The 18,878-nt window shown below is 41.6% G+C and overlaps 1 protein-coding gene across 1 annotated transcript in view; it reads left to right on the forward strand.

The window, feature by feature from the left end:
- The first annotated feature begins 5,709 nt into the window (after positions 1-5,709).
- TBC1D9 (TBC1 domain family member 9) overlaps positions 5,710-18,878 on the forward strand; it is a 120,857-nt gene continuing 107,688 nt past the window's right edge. Inside the window, exon 1 of the mRNA XM_032857195.1 lies at positions 5,710-6,654. Within this exon, the coding sequence (XP_032713086.1) occupies positions 6,525-6,654 (130 nt within the window). The 5' untranslated portion in view covers positions 5,710-6,524. The remainder of the gene's footprint in view (positions 6,655-18,878) is intronic.

The following is an 18,878-nucleotide window of genomic DNA, read 5'->3' on the forward strand; positions in this document are numbered from 1 at the left end:
TTGGCTTATGCAAAACAGGGGAGATGTCAGACATTTCCCAGCTAGTGGAGTATCTGAAAGCCAAGTAATGGGTCAATTCTCAAAATGACGAATTTTTTTAATTAAAAAATGAACTTATAGTGAAACTGTGTGAAGTTATCAGTCGCACACAATAAGCATAATACAGAGCTGCTATGTCTTGGTAATCTGACAAAATGGCAGCCAGTCATAGGCTGGAGTAACCTGGTCCTTGACAAAAAGATTAAGTGAGTCAATCAATTCCCTCTCATGAATTATAGCTGTGAAATACCTAACGTTTTTAGCTCATGGTGGGAGCTAAAGCTTGAAAGCAATGACAAAAGGTGGAACTGGAGAAGCTGTCATGAGTCATGCACCTGCTTAAGTTAGGAGGAACAGAAACTATGGGTAACGAAAGGAGGCTGGTCAGTGGGGGAAAGATACTAAAACACATGTATGAAGAAAAGCAGAGATTCCGAGAAAGGGAGGGAGAGAGCGAGAGAGCATGCTAGTGCAAGAGAGAGGCTGAGAGGCTGGTCCCAGAGCTTCCTGAAGTTTTCTGTAAAAGGTTTTGTAAGTGACTCCTTACAAAAAATTCTCTCTTCCTTCCTTTATCCATCCCTCTGGTAAATTAAATGATCTTTGACCTTAATTATCAAAAGGGTCAAACCACTAGATTTTAGCAGAAAACAAAACCAAAGTATGTTATATTTATGTGATAGAAAATTACAATCAAGAGGACTTAGTCATTGAAAAACAAATTGTCAGTAGTAGGTTGTTTCATATACCTCTGTTCTTCAGGCTTGCCCACAACCCTCTCACCTTATTTTGATAACAGTTCTTTGATTTTCCTTCAGGGACTATCCCACACCCACTGACCTCTCACTGCTGTCACTACCTTTCCAGGGCAGGCATGTGACTCAGGTCTAGCCATCCGTGGATATGGATTCTGAGACTGCAGTGATATATAACAGCCAGGGCAGCCTCATATAATTATGAATCAATTTAATTTTTGAGAAGAATGTGACAAATAATATGTGGAGAAAGAAGGAAAAGTTGTCATAAAGATTTGGGGCCATAATAGCCTCCTAAAAAAAAAAAAAATGAACTTCCAACTCTGCTCTGAATTATCTATCTTGACCTGAATCAAGCCCTTTCCTTTCTCTGAGCTTTAGTTTCCTTGTATATAATATGAGGAGCTGAATGTAACTGTAATCAGGGTCTCTCTTCCTTCCTAAATCTCTAAACGTTTCTTAAATTTGAAATTCAGCAGTTAAGTATGTATCTCCTTGTTGGGCATTTTCAGAGGTGCACGTGCTATGCCCAGGGTTATAATAATGATCTTTTCACAGTCGGCCCTCAGGGAACTGACAATGCATGATTTTGAAGTAGGCAAAGCGTCTCCCTTCCTTTTCCTGTGGTCTAAGCTCTTGACCTTATCACTCCCAACAATTTTTTTTTTAAAGATTTTATTTATTTATTTGACAGACAGAGATCACAAGTAAGCAGAGAGGTAGGCAGAGACAGAGAAGGAAGCAGGCTCCCCGCCAAGCAGAGAGCCCGATGCGGGGCTCGATCCCAGGACACTGGGATCATGACCTGGGCCGAAGGCAGAGGCTTTAACCCACTGAGCCACTCAGGCGCCCCATCACTCCCAACAATTAAAACGTGCCCTCTTTAATGACATTTCATGAGAAAACGAATCAGTGCGATACCTTGCTTCATATCCTCCGCTCCCCCCCACCCCGCCCCGTCCACAACTTGTCTTCTCTCCTTTCTTCATTCCAGAAACAGCATTTGACAGAGGTCATATGGTCACAGTTCTTCAACATGGAAGGAAATAATGTTTTATTCATTTCTGATTTCCAGAACATCTCAGAATTCACAAGGTGGACTGATTCACTGAATAGAGGCTGGGTGGTACTCTTACAGATCCGAGCTAATTTTTTTTTTTTTTTAAGATTTTATTTATTTATTTGTCAGAGACAGAGGGAGAGAGAGTGAGCAAGCACAGGCAGACAGAGAGGCAGGCAGAGGCAGAGGGAGAAGCAGGCTCCCTGCCGAGCAAGGAGCCCGATGTGGGACTCGATCCCAGCATGCTGGGATCATGACCTGAGCCGAAGGCAGCCGCTTAACCAACTGAGCCACCCAGGCGTCCCAGACCCGGGCTATTTTAAAGGCCCTTTTCCTCCGCGTGCACTCTATGTAAGGATGGTTTTGGCTACAGATCAGTTTAGCCGCTCAGTGCTGAAAGAACCAAACTGTGAATTCTGTATCATCAATGAGCTCTATTGCTTGCAGAGTAGACATTGTGGTAACTGGTTGATCTGGTTTTTCCAGTTGGATTAGAACTGAGATCCACTGTGAAGGTCTCTTCAGATATCAAAGCTACATAACATCTTGGATCTTTGAAACAGTATCACCCTTCTTTACTCCAACTGGTAACCTGGTGTTAACACTAGAAATTCCAAATGTCCTACTGTAGCTACTGCCCTTCCAGATTGGACAAGAAAAATATGGGCACTTAAAAAAATGGTTTTGGGGGCCCCTGGGTGGCTTAGCCATTAAGTATCTACCTTCGGCTCAGGTCATGATCCCAGGGTCCTGGGATTGAGCCCTGCATGGGGTTCCCTGTCAGTGGGAAGCCTGCTTCTCCCTCTCCCACTCCGCCTGCTTGTGTTCCTGCTCTCGATGTCTTTCTCTCTGTCAAATAAATAAATACAATCTTTTTTAAAAATGGATCCTATCAAAATGTTACCTTCACGTAGAAAACTAGGGGAGGAGTTGGTTTTCCCTAGGGGAGCATTCGTACTTTCTAACTCGGCTCTGGGAGTATTCTCTGCTGAGACTAGACCTGAATTTTCTATGGACATGCCCACTGTTGAAGTTGCTGGAGTTGAGAGGTGAGAGGGGATGGGCAGAAAAAAGTGCCCAAGACTCCACAGCACTTCCAAAGCTGGGGAAATCCCTAAAAAGGATTTTAGGGATAAAGACTTATTTCGGGAGGGCTGAGGACAGGGAGGAAAACACACCATGGTAAAGGTGAAAAGGAGAAAAAGTAGAAACATTGTAGGAATGGGGGGCGGGGATGGAGTTGAGAACTGCCAAAGACGAATTTACTACCCTCACAATTTTGTTTCAGTTAGATGTGTCCACTAAGCAGTCAGCCCATTGGTTGCTCCAAGGTGGGGGCATCAAAACCCTGTTAGAATTGATTCTTTCTATGCGGGGGAGGGGAGGGCAGATGATCTCAGTGAGACACAAAGACTGACATCATTTACCCCTACTTTATCTAGGCATCTGTTACATCCTTTTCTTCTTTAAGTGGTATGAGATGATCCTTGGACTTAAAACCAGTGAGAATGAATTGAGGCTAAAAATACCTATCTCACTGAGGAACTGGTTGGATTAATTAGGTTCTCTTTGTATTATTTCTGGTTCAGGTATATTTGATTGTCTTTTTTTTTTTTTTAAACAAAGCTACGCTTTTATTAAAAAGTGGTTATTAAAGTGGTTAGTTCACAGTATGAGACCAGCAAGTTGCCATAAACTCCTTGTAGCTTCTCTGATTCTTTGCAATGCCTTCTGCTACAGGTAATATAATTCATGATAATAATGGAAACCCCGATTTCCTGGGAAGAATGGGCTCTAACTCTTAAAAGAAACTAGAAAATAGCTAAAGACCAACTTTTTGTAAATTTGTTTTTTATTATCAATTTTACATTTTACTCTTCATGAAGGCAAAGATTTTTAAATGCTTTGTTTGCTTGTTATCCCCAGGGCCTAGAGTATAGTAGGCATTCAATAATTATGTGTTAAATGAATGAGTGAATGAATGAACACATGGATTATAAGTAAGTAGCATTTTGGTACCAATAGATAAAAAATGCTAAACTAAAATCACACTTTAGGATTATGGTAGAGCTACCAAGTCACAACGTTGAGCAGTATGATAAGGATACTCTAAAAGATAATATGAAGGGGGGCGAGTGGGTGGCTCAGTCTGTTAAGCATCTGCCTGTGTCTGGGGACATGATCTCAAGCCCATATAGGGCTTTCTGCTGAGCTGGGAGTCTGCTTCTCCTTCTCACTCTCCCTCTGTGCACACCCCCTTCTCTCTCAAATAAATAAATAAATAAAATCTTAAAAAAAAAAAAAAAGACAATATGGGACGCCTGGGACGCTCAGTCTGTTAAGTGTCTGCCTTTGGCTCAGGTCATGATCCAGGGTCTTGGGATGGAGTCCCTTGCTCAGTGGGGAGTTTGTTTCTCCCTCTGCCTGCCACTACCCCTGCTTGTATTCTCTCTCTCTCTCTCTGACAAATAAATAAATAAAATTTTCAAAAAAAGAGACAATATGAAGGTACTTAGTGGAGTTTTTAAAATGCTAATTACATAAAATGAAGGAATATTCATGGAAGCCTTCACAAATACTCAAAGTTATATAAATTATATTATTAAATTTTTACCTATATATGATTTGCAATCTTAATGTTTATTGCGCTTGACTTGCAATAGATTCTCTGACTAAAGGCACTGTGCTATGGCCAAAGATGCCAAATGACATTTTGGACTCTGTTAAATATGTGAAGTTTCCACAAATACCCAGAGGTCTAAAGTGCTTCCTAAGAGGAAGAAGGTCAGTCAATGTGGTAAGGGAAAGAGCTTGAGAGCTCACCGAGTAGAAACCAACAGGCACAGGGGCAGCCTCATTAAAATGGCTGGGATAGGGACGCCTGGGTGGCTCAGTCAGTTAAGCATCTGCCTTTGGCTCAGGTCATGATCTCAGAGTCCTGGGATCCAGTCCCCCACTGGGCTCCTTGCTGAGCAAGGAGTCTGTTCCTCCCTCTGCCTGCTGCTCCCCCTGCTTGTGCTCTCTCCCTTTCTCTCTCTGACAAATAAATATAATCTTTTAAAAAATGGCTGGGATGCATTTACTTTGCTATTGAAGGAATTCAGAGGTACAAATGAGAGCTACAGAAGCAAAATTGCTTCAGTCCACACAAAGTCTCATTTGCTTTGAGAATGTTTTTGCTTTGCTTATTTGGAAAGGAAGACGTCTCTAGGACATCCAGCTTCCACAACAAAGCAGAGCTTGGTGAATTCCCATCATTTGGGAAGTAGAGCCTCTTTCTGCTGATCTGGCTGTCTGCAGATCTCCCAGGTGTAAAAAGAGGTGAAAAAAGGTCATCAGATATATAGGTAGATCAGCTGTGATCCCCAGAGGCTTTAAGTATTGGGGAACGAAAACCGTTCAGGGATAAAGCCGGCCTTTGTGTGTCTCTGATTTCAATGATTTATAAAAATTTTTTCTATTAAGTGTGAATAAATCCCTGAATTCTGCTGTGCCGGGTCCTCAGAGCTCGAAATGCCTGATATAGGAACAGCTGTAGTGTGAATTAGTTGGCCTAAGCTCTTGGGCTGCTTCCAACTTCGCTATTGCTCATGCCCCACAGGTCAAGGAAAGAAGTGATGTAATGCACTTAGCTGTGCCACTTTAATTACAATGCAATGGAGAGGGGGAGGGGTTATAGGCGGTGACAAGTTTAGCGCATGACTTGCCCTAGGGATGCAGGAAACAAAAACACGGCCAACCATTGGCTGCGTCCACTGCCGACCGGGTATCTAGCTCCTAGTCTGGAACCTTGAAACACTAATTTCCTGGGAAGAGGGGTGGCGCTAGCCTACAGACCGTCAACGATAAACACGCAGCGCGCGCACACTCACACACATACACACACCCCCGCGGAGGCTGGCAGCGTCCTCCTTGCTGAAATGGGCGTGGGGCCGAGCGCTTGGCCCACGGTCCCCCGAAGGTTGCCCCAAAGCCGGCCGCAGAGTCTAGGCTCGGCGCTCGGGACCCGCGGAGGCCCCGCGTCCGCGGAAACTGGTGTCACCCGGGCCCGGTCCAAGTGAGCCGCGCTCGCGTCATTCATTCGCCGCGTCCGGAGCGTCCTTCCAGCGGCGAACTGGGCTTCCCTGCGTGTGCCAGTGGCCCCGACGTGGAGTGTTAGCGCGCGGTGACCTCGACTGCGCGGAGCGGCCAGAGACGGAGGCGGCCCGGAGCTCGGCTCTGTGCTTGGAGCGCAGCCGCGGCGCAGCCCAGCTCGGCCCTCGCCGCGGGGCCGTGTGCGCTTCTGTCGCCCGCAGCCCTGCCCGCCGCGGGCCCGGATCCCGGGACTGAGCGCCGCCACTTCCTCCTCCCGCTCCTCGCGCCGCCGCGGGCGGGAGTCGGGCTGCGGGGCGGCGGGCCTGGGCGTCTGCGGCCCCGGGCTCGCGGGGGGCGGCGCCGCCGCGGGGAGGATGCTGCTCGCCGCGCCCGCGCCCTCGCCGTCCTCCCCGGCCTCCCGCGGGGGCTTTGTTGTGGCCCGGGCGCCGCGGGCTGCCGGCTGGTGAAGTCGCTCTCCGCCGCCGCACCTAGCGGGCGAGAGGGCGCGCGTGTGCCCGGGAGTGCGCGCCTGTGCGCGCCGGTGTGTGCAGGACCCGACCCGCGGCCCCATTGTGTGTCCGCCCGCGGCGCCCGGGAACATGTGGGTGAACCCCGAAGAGGTGCTGCTGGCTAACGCGCTGTGGATCACCGAGAGGGCCAACCCCTACTTCATCCTTCAGCGGAGGAAGGGGCATGCGGGCGACGGAGGCGGCGGCGGCGGACTCGCGGGTAAGGACCCCCGGCCAGTCGGTGCGGGAGGGGACCCCGAGCGCTGCGGCGCCGCCCGCGGCCCTGGGCTGCGGGCACCCGGGACGCCGCCCGGTCCCCTGGGGCTGGGCGGCCCACCCCACTTGGGTGCGTGGAAGGCATCAGGAGTCGTGATTTTTCAGTCTGTGAGAGAGTGATTCTTCTCTTACCTTGTCAGGCTAGGGGGACCTTCGAGTACCGGGCGCCCCTAAGTGGGTGATGTTGATGAGAATGGAGATTGGAGGGGAGGGAGCAGCCCTTATGCATTGAATGCAGTACTCCTCCCTACCCGCCCCCCACCCCTGCCTATTCCCCCTTAAAAATGCCGCTTTCTATATGGGCAAGAGAGGTAGAGGACGATGAATTTTTCCTGCCTTCTTTTTGCTGATCATGGCAGGATCAGGTATAAAATGCTCTTTTGTTTCCAGGGAAGCAATCAGTAAGAGGCTGGTGTGGTCATTTCGCGTATTAGTTTTGACCGGAAGAGAATGAAGAAGGATTTTTGTTGTTGTTGTTGTTGTACCTAATTAGACATAATAAAACAAGTTATCTGGTTGTAAAAAGAATTACCGGTATGTCTGCATTTTAACTATTTTAACTCAATCACTTAGCTGAACCCCCTCACAAGTTATTATTAATAACGTAACTACTACTAAAACCTCCTGCCCTATAGTTTCGGGATTGTAAAGTCAGACCCATATCCCAGGTAGTGCCATATTAGAAAAGCTTTCGTTATTAACTAACTAGTTTGCTTGTTTCGGAGGTTACAAATAATCTTGAACTCATACCATATTGGAGAAATTGGACCTTCCCCCTCTCCATGGTGGTTAGCAAAAAGAGAACTGGGATACTTTTCACCATGAAGTTAGCAGAAGAAATAGGAGAGGTTTAACTAGGAAAGAGACTGCAAAAAAGAGATGAACTTTGACCTCTTAAGTGTCCAAAATATATCACCCTCTGGGAGCTTGCCTGCTAGCTAAATTTTTGCTTTCAAAGTGTTGTGCTATGAACTAAAAATTTTTGATATGGTATGTATTTAGTTACGATTATAGTTTACAGACTAGTTTCCTCAATATTAAAATTTAAGTGACACATTTTATGGCATATGTGGGTTTAAAGGAATTTGCTAATATATCATATTGCCTATACCTAATGATTTTTCTACATTTTTTCTGCCATAAAAGAGAAGGCAGTATGCTGAACTCCAGACCCTATTCTGGAAATTCTGATTAGTGGGGTAGAATCAGAATTTTCCAGTTCATTTTGTAGAAGTTATCTAACTATATACACTAGTATGTAGATTGTCCTTTGAGCCTAAAACAACAACGTAAAGTAGGTAGTTTATTGTATTAACAAAGAACATTTCCTGCCTGGAGTTAACCATCTTACACTGTATAACTACTAAGTAGTATTTCTTTTCTAGAGTCATATGCCATAGGTTATGAAAAATTCAGAAATGCCAGAGCTTTCTTTTCCTAGTTAATATTTTTATTATGTTCTTCCTGGCTCAGAACTGTAACTAACCACAGTCCACCTGGAATCTCATTATTGATAACTTACTTCAGAAGGATAAAGTTACATCTTTTTACAGCTATTGCAGTCATTGCTAGAATGATTGAAATTATTATCACGAGTAAAAATATTCCTGCCAACCAAGGCTTTTTTTCAACTACAGGAGGAAAAATGTCTGCTCAGATAGATTGGTGCCACCTTAAATGTAGCAGGAACATTTTAGAAATCCTTGAATGATGTATAGCATATTTCGATCCTAACGTGAGTTCCTTCATGCGTTCATCAACTTACTAAATCAATTAACAAATATTTATTGGCAGTGTCTGAAGCGCCAGTGTCGTGAAGCTCACAGCCTTGTGAAGAGGATAAGTGTTGATAAAATAATCACATAAATTAATATAAATTAATATATATTTGCTACTCCACAGAGTCCCAGCAGAAAATAGAACCAAACCTAGTCCAAATGAAGAGAATAGGTGAAAAGACAACTTAGAAAGATGGAGGCAGGGTTACCAGAATCAGAGAAAGGCCCAGTGGGGGTTGGGGACTGTTACCCACTCCCAACCGCCCCCGCCACACCCCGCCCAGGTGGCAGGAATGATGGTTCAGTCTTGTGTGCTGAACCCAGGCAGGAGGAGTTTGGGCCTCCTAAGAAGCAGACTGTGCTAGAAAGAAACACAGAGCACAGCAAAAAGGAGGTGGAGAGGACATGCCTGACTTCTCTTCTCATACTGTGTTAGCTTCTGCCACTGTCTTTGATCTGTGGCACCCAAGAAAGCCAGGATGTTATATACAGGATGTTCTGGTGATCTAGTCCCTAGGGATCAGCCTCTAAGGGATGGATTTGGGAGGTGGGAACAAACTGAGAATGACTGGTCCTGATCAAAAAGAGAGGAACATGTGTTGGTTACCCTACTTGGAGAAAGGGGGTGGTCATGGGGGCAAGGAACATTTCCCTGAAGAAGTGACACTTGAGCTGAGAACTGAAGGAAGGAAAAGATCAGCCTGTGAGGAGAGGAGGGAAGACCCAGTGTTGGGTGTCAGTTGTTGGAGATTTTTCTGGAAGATCTCTGGACCTTTATATAATGTGTATTATCTGTACCAGTGCACTCATTAGGGTGATGATGATGATGAGAAGATGAATGGAAACTGGCCTGCTCGGTGGGAACTGGCCAGGAGTGCTCAGTGGTCCATAGTGTTTGGGGAGATGTTAGCACAAAAACTTTAAAAAATAATGGGTCACAATGAAGACCTTTGCTTTTTTTTTTTTTGTTTGTTTTATTTTATTTTCTTAAAGAAAACCAGAGGTACTTTATTTATTTTTTTAAAGATTTTTTATTTATTTGCCAGAGAGAGAGAGAGAGAGAGCAAGCGAGTACACATAAGCAGGCAGAGAGGCAGGCAGAGGCAGGCAGAGGCAGCGAGAGAAGCAGGTTCCCCACTGAGCAAGGAGCCCGATGCCCTGGGACTCTATCCCAGGACCCTGGGATCATGACCTGAGCCAAAGGCAGCGGCTTAACCCACTGAGCCACCCAGGCGTCCCTGTTTCTTTTATTTTTTAAATTAAGCTGTTCCCTTCCCCATCCCAGGCAATATACATAGGTATTGAGGCAATGAAGGTTTTGTTTTTTGTTTTTTGTTTTTTTAACTGGAGATGCATTAGATTTATTTACTTAACCTCCTTTAACTGAGATTTCATACGTCTACAGAAAAGTATATAAAATAAAGATCCAGAGCACAGTGATTTATCACAGAGTGACACCTTACAACTAATACCAGGATAATAAATAGAACGTTGCCCCCAAAGACCCTCTCCCAGTCGTTATTCACCCTGTCCCAAAGGTTAAAAAAAAAAATCAAATAAAACAACAACAACAAAAAACTAACAACTATCTTTGTGTTTTTTTGTTAACAGTTTGCTACTTTTCTTTATAGTTTTTTGTTTTTGACAACGTATCTCTAAACACATGTTTTGGTTTTGCCTGTGTTTTGAATGAGGAATGAATGTAATCAGAGTATGCATTCATGTGTTTGGATTCTTTGCTCAGCATTACAGTTGTGCTATTTATGAATGTTGTTTCTTATGGCTCTAGTTTATTTTTCTGTGTCGTATGGAATACTATTACATGAGTATAACACAGTCATTTGTTCATATTTATCCATTGTATTGTTGGTGAATCTTTGAATGATTTGTTTGGGGGCATTAAAGGCAAGGTAACTATGATCTTTCTTATGTGTGTTTCTGTTGCCTGTGGGCATACAATTCTATTTGGTCTGTACCCAGGAGAGGAATTACTAGCTCATAGGTTATGTGTATCATCAACTTCAGCAGATAATACCAAACTGTTTTCCAGAGTGGTTGTACCAGTATACTCCCAACAGCAGGGAGTATTTGGGAATTTCCCTTGCTCCATATCCTTAACAATATTCTTAACAATATCATCAGTCTTTGTAATTTTTACCATTCGCGTAGTTTTATAGTAATATCACATTGTGGAGTTCATTTGCTTTTTCCTAGCTAATGAGGTTGAGCACCTTTTCATGTTAATTGGTCATCTGAAATATTCTGACATGATTGAGTCTTTGCCCACTTTTCAGTTGGATCATTTGTCTTTTTCTTACTGATTATCAGTATTTTTTAAAATATATTCTGGTGATGAGTTCATAGTTGGTTCTACAAATGGCAAAATCGTCATTTTGTTGCTTGCTTGCCTATTCACTCCCTTAAGGAGAGAGTGATTTCTCGCTTAATTTTAATGTCCAAATCCTTAAAAGTTCCATTTCCTTTATGGTTGGTGTTTTATTATGTCCTGTTCAAGAAGTCTTTTTCTAGATTGAGGTAAATGTTATCTTCTAGGAACTTTTCAGTTTTAACATCTAAATTTATATTTACAGGTAACTGGGAATTAATTTTTGCATATTGTGTGAGATAGAGGTCAAGTTTTATTTTTAAAAAACTTATGTGGACATCCAGTTGTCCCAGCATGAATATTGGTAAATCTGTTGTTACTGTTCTGTAGTGCTACCTTGGTCATAAGTCAAGTGACCAGATATAGGACAATTGACTTGTTTGAGGACTGTAGCCTCTTTCTTTTATTTATTAAAATATTCTTGCTCCAGGACCACACTGTAGTTTTATAGTAAGAGTTTACATTCATTTAATCAAGTATTTATTTTTTTTTAAGATTTTATTTATTTATTTGACAGACAGAGATCACAAGTAGGCAGAGAGGCAGGAAGGGAGAGAGGAGGAAGCAGGCTCCCTACTGAGCAGGGAGCCCAATGTGGGGCTCGATCCCAGGACCCTGAGACCATGACCTGAGCCGAAGGCAGAGGCTTTAACCCACTGAGCCACCCAGGCGCCCCAATTTGATCAAGTATTCTTATCTTGTTTTTTTGTTAAGAGTTTCTCAACTATCTTAGTCTTTTACATTTACACAGCATTTTAGAATCAAAATATTAAAGTTCCACAGAAACCAAACCAAACCAAACCACAGCAGCAATAAAGACTTAAACTGTTGGGATTTTGATTGCAATTGCATTGAGTCTATAAATAAATTTGGAGAAAACTGATATCTTTATAGTATCAAAAGTCTTCTGGTCCATGAACATGGTATGTTCCTCTGTTTAGATCTGTTAAAATTTCTCTCAATGTTATTTCCTAGTTCTCTGTGAGAGGGTTTACACATATTTTATTAGATTTATTCCTAGATATTTTGTATTTTTTCACTCTACTGTATATTTTATCTTTTTAAAATTTCATTTTCTAGGGTGCCTGGGGGTGTCTGGGTGGCTCAGTCAGTTGAGCATTAACTCTTAGTTTCAGCTCAGGTCATGATTTCAGTGTCATGGGATCCAGTCCTGAGTTAGGCTCTGTGCTCAGTGCCAAATCTGCTTGTCCCTCTCCCTCTGCTCCTTCCCCCACTCTCTTTCAAATAAATAAATAAAATCCTTCAAAAAAGGAAATAAGTATCTAGGATTCCTGGGCAGCTCAGTTGGTTGGGCTTCTGATTCTTGATCTTAGCTCAGGTCTTGATCTCAGGGGTGTGAGTTCAAGCTCCATGTTGGGCTCCACGCTGGCTGTGGAGCTTACTTTAAAAAAAAATTCTCTAATATTTTATTTTCTAATCATTTCTTTGTTGACCTCTAGACATTGTTGTTATTTTTTATATTGACCTTATATCCAGGCTCCCCCACTTGGCTAATCTCTTATTTAAGAAATTTGCATCCTTATAAATTAGTAGGATTGGATTGTACTTTTTCTTTTTCATAACATTGTTCTGAAATGTGGTATCAAGATTATACTGGCCTTAAAAATTAAGTTGGAGAGGGGCACCTAGGTGGCGCAGTTGGTTAAGCATCTATCTGACTCTTGGTTTCAGCTCAGGTCGTGACCCCTAGTAGTGAGATCCAGCCCTTCCTGGGACTACATACTTAACAGAGTCAGCTTGAGACTCTCTCTGTCTCTCTCTGCCCTTCCCCCTGTGCTCTTCTCTCTCTCAAATAAATAAATAAATCTTTAAAAAAAAAAGGTAAGTTGGAGAGAGCTTACTATGTTCAATTTTCTAGAAGAGTTTGTGTGATAGCAATATTATTTCATCCTGACATGTTTGGCAAAATTCACTGGTGAAGAAGTCTAGCCTTGAACTTTTATTCGTGGGTTTGTTGAATGGTATGACAACTATTCAAATAATTTAAAATTTTCTTTTATTGTCAGTTTTATAAGCTATTTCTTAGATTTATCTTTTTCATCTAGATTTTCAAATATTTTGGCATAAATTTGTTAATAATATTCTCATTTTTATAATATTCTCATTTTTAATATCTGTAGGATGTACAGTGATATTTTAGGTGTCTTATAAATAATAGTTATTTTTTTCCCTAATCCAGCTTAAATTTTTGCCTCCTAATTTGATTATTTAGTCAGTGTACGTGTGACTTTGGTTTAACTGTACTATCTTATTAAGTGCTTTCTCTGCTCTATTTTTATTTTTCTTACCTTTTGGTAGGCTATGGGATTTTTTTTAATGATTACATTTTCAAGCCTCTTATTAGCTAGAAATTATATATTCATTTCACTATTCTTTTAGTGGTTACTCTGGAGATTATAATGCATTCCTAATTTATAAAGTATATTGTTCATTGGTACTTTCATTTTATTTAATTTTTTAAAACTGGTACTTTTAATTTTTTCTCAGATAACATAAGGACGTTGGAATACTTTAACTCCATTTACCAGCCACCCCCTCCCAACTTGTATACCATTGTTTTAGTGTATTTTAATTCTTATATATTTTAATAGGAAAACATATAATTACTACTATTTTTAAGTCTGTATTCAGTTACATTTCCACATATGTTTATAGTTTTTATTGTACTTCCTTCTTCCATTTCTGTGCTTTTTTGGGGATCATTTTTCTATTGTCTGGAAAAAAAACAACAACAAAAAAAACCTTTTCTGTTTCTCTTCGTGAGAGCCTGCTGCCTGCTGCTGAAGAATTTTGTTTTTTATGTTTGAAAATGTATTCATTCTCCTTTCATTCTTGAAGGATATTGTTGTCTTGAATGATTGGCAGTTAATTTTTTTATAAGTATGGTTAAGATATTGTTCTATTGTCTAATGATTTCCTTTTTTATCTTTTTCTTTCTTTTTTTTTTTTTTTGAGGAGTAAATTGTCACTCTGAATTAATATTCCTTTGTAGATAACATGCCTTTTTCTCTAGCTGCCTTTAAGGTTTTCTCTTTGATTTTGGCTTTCTGCATTTTTAAAAAATTTTATTTTACTTAAATTCAATTAATCAACATCTAGTGTATTATTAGTTTCAGAGGTAGAGTTTAGTGATTCATCAGTTGCATATAACACCCAGTGCTTATTACATCACATGCCTTCCTTAATGCCCATCACCTAGGTGCCCTATTCCCCACCCTCTCCCCATCTCCTGCCACCCTCTGGGTTTCTGCAGTTTTATTATGACCCAGCTGTTTGTGAATTTTTAAAAGTCCTGCTTCATGTAGTAGCACTTCTTTCATTAGTTTTGTAGACTTCTCATCCACTGTCTCTTTAAATCATTCTTATCATCTTTATGGCATACCCATTATGTGTATATTAGATCTTTTCATTGTATCTTTCGAGTCTGTTACTTTCTGATTTTTACTTGCTTTCATCTTGGTTACTTTCTTTTGGTATATGTTTTAATTTACCATCTCTTTAACTGTATATAGTCTGTTAAGCCTACCCGTTCTGAATTACTTTTTAAATTTGAAAATTCCCATTTGGCTCATTTTTATAAATTCCAGTTATCTATCAAAACTCTTAATATTTAAAAAAAAAATCTATCTTGGGGGCACCTGGGTGGCTCAGTTGGTTGAGTGTCTGACTTGGTTTTGGCTCAGGTCATGATCTTAGGGTTGTGAAATCAAGCCCTTCATTGAGCTCTGTGCTCAGCGGGGATTCTGCTTGAGAGTCTCTCCCTCTCCTTCTGCTCCTTTCCCTGCTCTCTCTCTCTCTCTCTCTCTCAAACAAATAAATCTTAAAAAAAAAAAAATCTGTCTTGAGCATGGCTAGCGTAGTTGTTTTACAGTCTCTGTTCTCTCCCATATCCCAAAGCCCACATGGGTTTGTTCTGTTGTCTCTTGTTCCTCCAGTTTTCATTCATGGTGTTATGTTTTCCTGTATGCCTGGCTACTTTTGATTATGTGCTGGACATTGTACTTCTACTTTGCAGAAGTAATCTGAAGTAAAAGATGATCGATATGAGAGAATTTTTTTCTTGCTGTTGCAAACCAAAATCATGTTAGTTTTAGGTATTGATATATTTCAAAACTGAGCTCTAACCACGGTGATTTTTGCCTACTTAAGACTCACTCTTGTGATTAGGTTGTAGATCTTGCAGATCCCAAAGCAAAGAGAGGGAAGCATCATTGGTTTCTCTACCTCTTTGGTGGCACTGATTCCTATCCTTGTCTTCCCAATCTCTGATTCTGTTAATCTGTTAATCTGTTAAAAGCACATCCAGACTTTTAGCCACTCAGCAGTGCCTTCTAGAAGAGTCCGAGGCTTCCCAAAATAATAGCTATCCCATATGTAAGGCTCTTCTCTTTGAGCTGTTCTCTGTCCTAAGTGAAGTAATTTCTCTTTTTTAAAGTTTTTTGATATTTTAAGGTATATTTTATTTCTTTTGTATAGTTGTCCTTAGTAGCAAATTACCTTGTGTGCCATTATAAGGTGGCTGCTATTATTATTTCCATTTTCTACAAAAAGAAAATAAGGTGTCAGAAAGATGGTATGACTTGCCGTGTTCACAGCTAGTAAGTTAAAGGCCTATTAGATTTTGTATTTATTTATTTTTCTTTACAAAACTAATAATGGTGTGGACTAATCTTACTTTCTATACTATTCTCCTTGACAATTAATAAATATTAAACTGTTGATGCTATCTCCAGAAAAATGAAAACACCCCCAAAATTTATATGCAATTTCAGGAGTTCTGTGAATCCCAAGTGAATTAGTACATAAATGCTTCAAGTTAGAGGATGTCACCAAAAGATCAAGACAGTTTCTCATTAAGGAAATCAAAAGTGTAATATCCACTGTAGGTAGTTCTGTCAGAAATGTGTTTGAGTACCAGCTATTATGAGTGCTGAACTTGATAAAGATATACAAGGAAGGCAAAGGCAAGATTCTCTTGCTGAGCCATTCATTATTAACCTAGTGATCAAACCTGTATCAATAAATTTGGGAGAAGTAAGAACATATGCATGGAGATAATGATTCTAGTGAAGACTAAGGTTCTCAGATTGTTTCCTTTGGAGTTTCAGCACTGGACTGCCCAGGAATTGGATTTTTTTTTTTTTAAGATTTTATTTATTTATTTGACAGAGATCACAAGTAGGCAGAGAGGCAGGCAGAGAGAGAGAGGAGGAAGCAGGCTCTCCATGGAGCAGGGAGCCCAATGCGGGGCTCGATCCCAGGATCTTGAGATCACGACCCGAGCTGAAGGCAGAGGCTTAACCCACTGAGCCACCCAGGTGCCCCAGGAATTGGATTTTTTAATCACAGGGAGACCTTTGCAACTAGAGAAATACCCCATTTGCTTACTGATGAAGAAAACCAGGCTGTCCCCTAAAAACATGTCTCTTTGACACAGGCATTATTTTGAGCTGAAAGCAATTAAGAAGTAATAAACACGGAAAAAGCTCTCACTTTCACTTTAAGGCAGGAAATAAATTCCCCTTTTCCTGGAGACAGACTCCTATTAGCCCAGAGAAGCACCAGAGGAATTTGTAAATAAACCTTGTTAAAATAACCCTTACTTTCCGGGGCATCTGGGTGGCTCAGTGGGTGAAGCCTCTGCCTTCAGCTCAGGTCATGATCCCAGGGTTCTGGGATCGAGCCCCACATCGGGCTCTCTGCTCTGCAGGGAGCCTGCCTCCACCTCTCCATCTGCCTCTCTTCCTAATTGTAATCCCTCCTTCTGTCAAATAAATAAATATATTAAAAAAAAATAACCCTTACCTTCCTAGTTAAGGAAGATGAGGACTGTCTAGCTCTAGTTGGATTACTCCTAGCCCAAACCCCCATGTTCTGTCTGTCTTTCACAAAGTATAGTTTCTTTGACTAAAAGGTATAAAAGCTTCCTACTGTGGCCACTTCTTTCTTTCTTTAATCTCCTGTGAAGGCTTCCATGTACATGTACAAATTCAGTAAAATTCGTATTGTTTTTCCCTATTACCTTTGTCAGTTTAATTTTCAGACCCAGCCAGGGATCCTAAGAGAGTCAAGGAAAATTTTTCTTCCCCTGCATGAAGAACTCCCAGTGGTGAGAGAAATAACAAAACAATGCTCTTAAAGCCCTCACTGGTAAACAGGTGCCTGCTTTTAGGGTAAATGCTTTCATGTTGCTAATTCATAAGTACTGTTATCAGCAAAGTTGGCTCTAGTTGCATTTAGCAGTAAAAGTTTTTCTTTGTAGATTCATTTATATATAAAAGCAAGTAAAATTTATGTTAGTTCCTAATGAAGTCTAATGTTACAACTGGTGATTCTACATTGGGATGGGCGGTCCTCTACAGTTGTGTATGGAGTTGGCTCATAATACAAATAAACAGGCATTACTAGCAAGGAGCATGATTAGGTAAAAGCAGGTGTTGCTTGCTTGTTCCATGAATTTCTCCCCCCTCTGCTTGTTAGGATGAACTTTAAAAGAATTTTGTCCGGGGGTGTCTGGGTGGCTCAGTGGGTTAAAGCCTCTGCCTTCGGCTCAGGTCATGATCCCAGGGTCCTGGGGTCGAGCCCCACATCGGGCTCTCCGCTCAGCGGGGAGTCTGCTTCCCCCTCTCTCTCTCTGCCTGCCTCTCTGTCTGTCAAATAAACAAATAAAATCTTAAAAAAAAAAAAAAAAGAATTTTGTCCACAGAATGCTTTAATCACCCATTCCAATTTGTCTTCAGACTTTACCTTATTCTACAAAGAAGCTGAGAGGTGAATGCATATAATTTGTGTAGGATTTGATAGGGCTTTTGACATCTTTGGGTTTTTGTAAACTGGTCTTAAAAAGTAGGGGGTGGTGGGGGCGTCTGGCTGGCTTGGTCAGAGGAGTGTTTGACTCTTGATCATGGGGTGTGCGTTCGAGTTCCACACTGGGGGTAGAGATTACTTAAATAAATAAATAAATAAATAATTTTTTTAAAAAGGAGGGAAGGGAATATTTACTCCAGGGTTTCCTTCATAAATTTGAGGAGTTGGTGCTGACCTCTTCTAGGGACACTGTGTATACATTCTGCTTTGCCGTCATGCATGGGGATCCCACCTTATGAAGCGATCAGGTTCTTAATTGTGGGATGGTTCCCACACCTGCACAAAAGCCTACACAAAAGCCTGTTTTGTAGTTGTGTACAAATCAGGACTTTTGTCATTCGGAACTGGGTAGCTTATGCCAATAGCTCTGGTAGGTACCACCCTGAGTTCTGGGTACCAGAGGCCAAAGCCCATGTGTGCTCCAGGGCACAGCAGAGTGTAGGGAATGCCACAGGAAAATTGGGAAACCACCAGGATTGCTCTTTGTACAACTTCATGGTCACTACCTGCGTCACAGGGCTCTGGTCTTTTCCAGTCCATCCCTTGGTAAGCAGACCTTGAGATTCAAATCCCAGCCCCATCTATTACCAAGAGATAGTATTTGGGAAGTTTCTCTTCCTTTCTGAGCTTGATTTCTTTATGTAAAATGGCTTAATAATCCTTAGGTGCCTGTTGTGAAGATTCTATTTAAGCTAAGATGTGTAAAGTACAGGAAGCATAAAGAGCCATTCACAGATGATGGCCCATACTTGTTCTACCCTTGCGGAGGATCTAGGGAAGGTGTGAGGAAGCAGCTGACCCCTAACTAATTCATACCAGTGTGTGAGCCCCGGAAAAGTCCGCAGTTTACAGAGACATTGCCTTTTTCAAAGGGCGCTGTTAAAGCAAATGGATGACTGATATTTAGGCAGCTTAAAAAAGCAAAGTCATATTCAGGCTTTTTGGAAGTTGGAAATTTTCTTTAAATGTGACTTTTGATCAACAACTTTAAGTTGTTTCTATATACCTCCCTTTTTCCCCTCCCTCCTTCTCCCCCTTCCCTTCCTGGACAGGCACTTTTTGAAAACTGTCAGGAAACCTAGTACTCTCTCCCACTGTCCTGCCTCTTTCCTCTGT

This window comes from Lontra canadensis, unplaced genomic scaffold, assembly GCF_010015895.1.
Source record: "Lontra canadensis isolate GAN:19392208 unplaced genomic scaffold, GSC_riverotter_1.0 scaffold1, whole genome shotgun sequence".
Lineage (NCBI taxonomy): Eukaryota > Metazoa > Chordata > Mammalia > Carnivora > Mustelidae > Lontra > Lontra canadensis.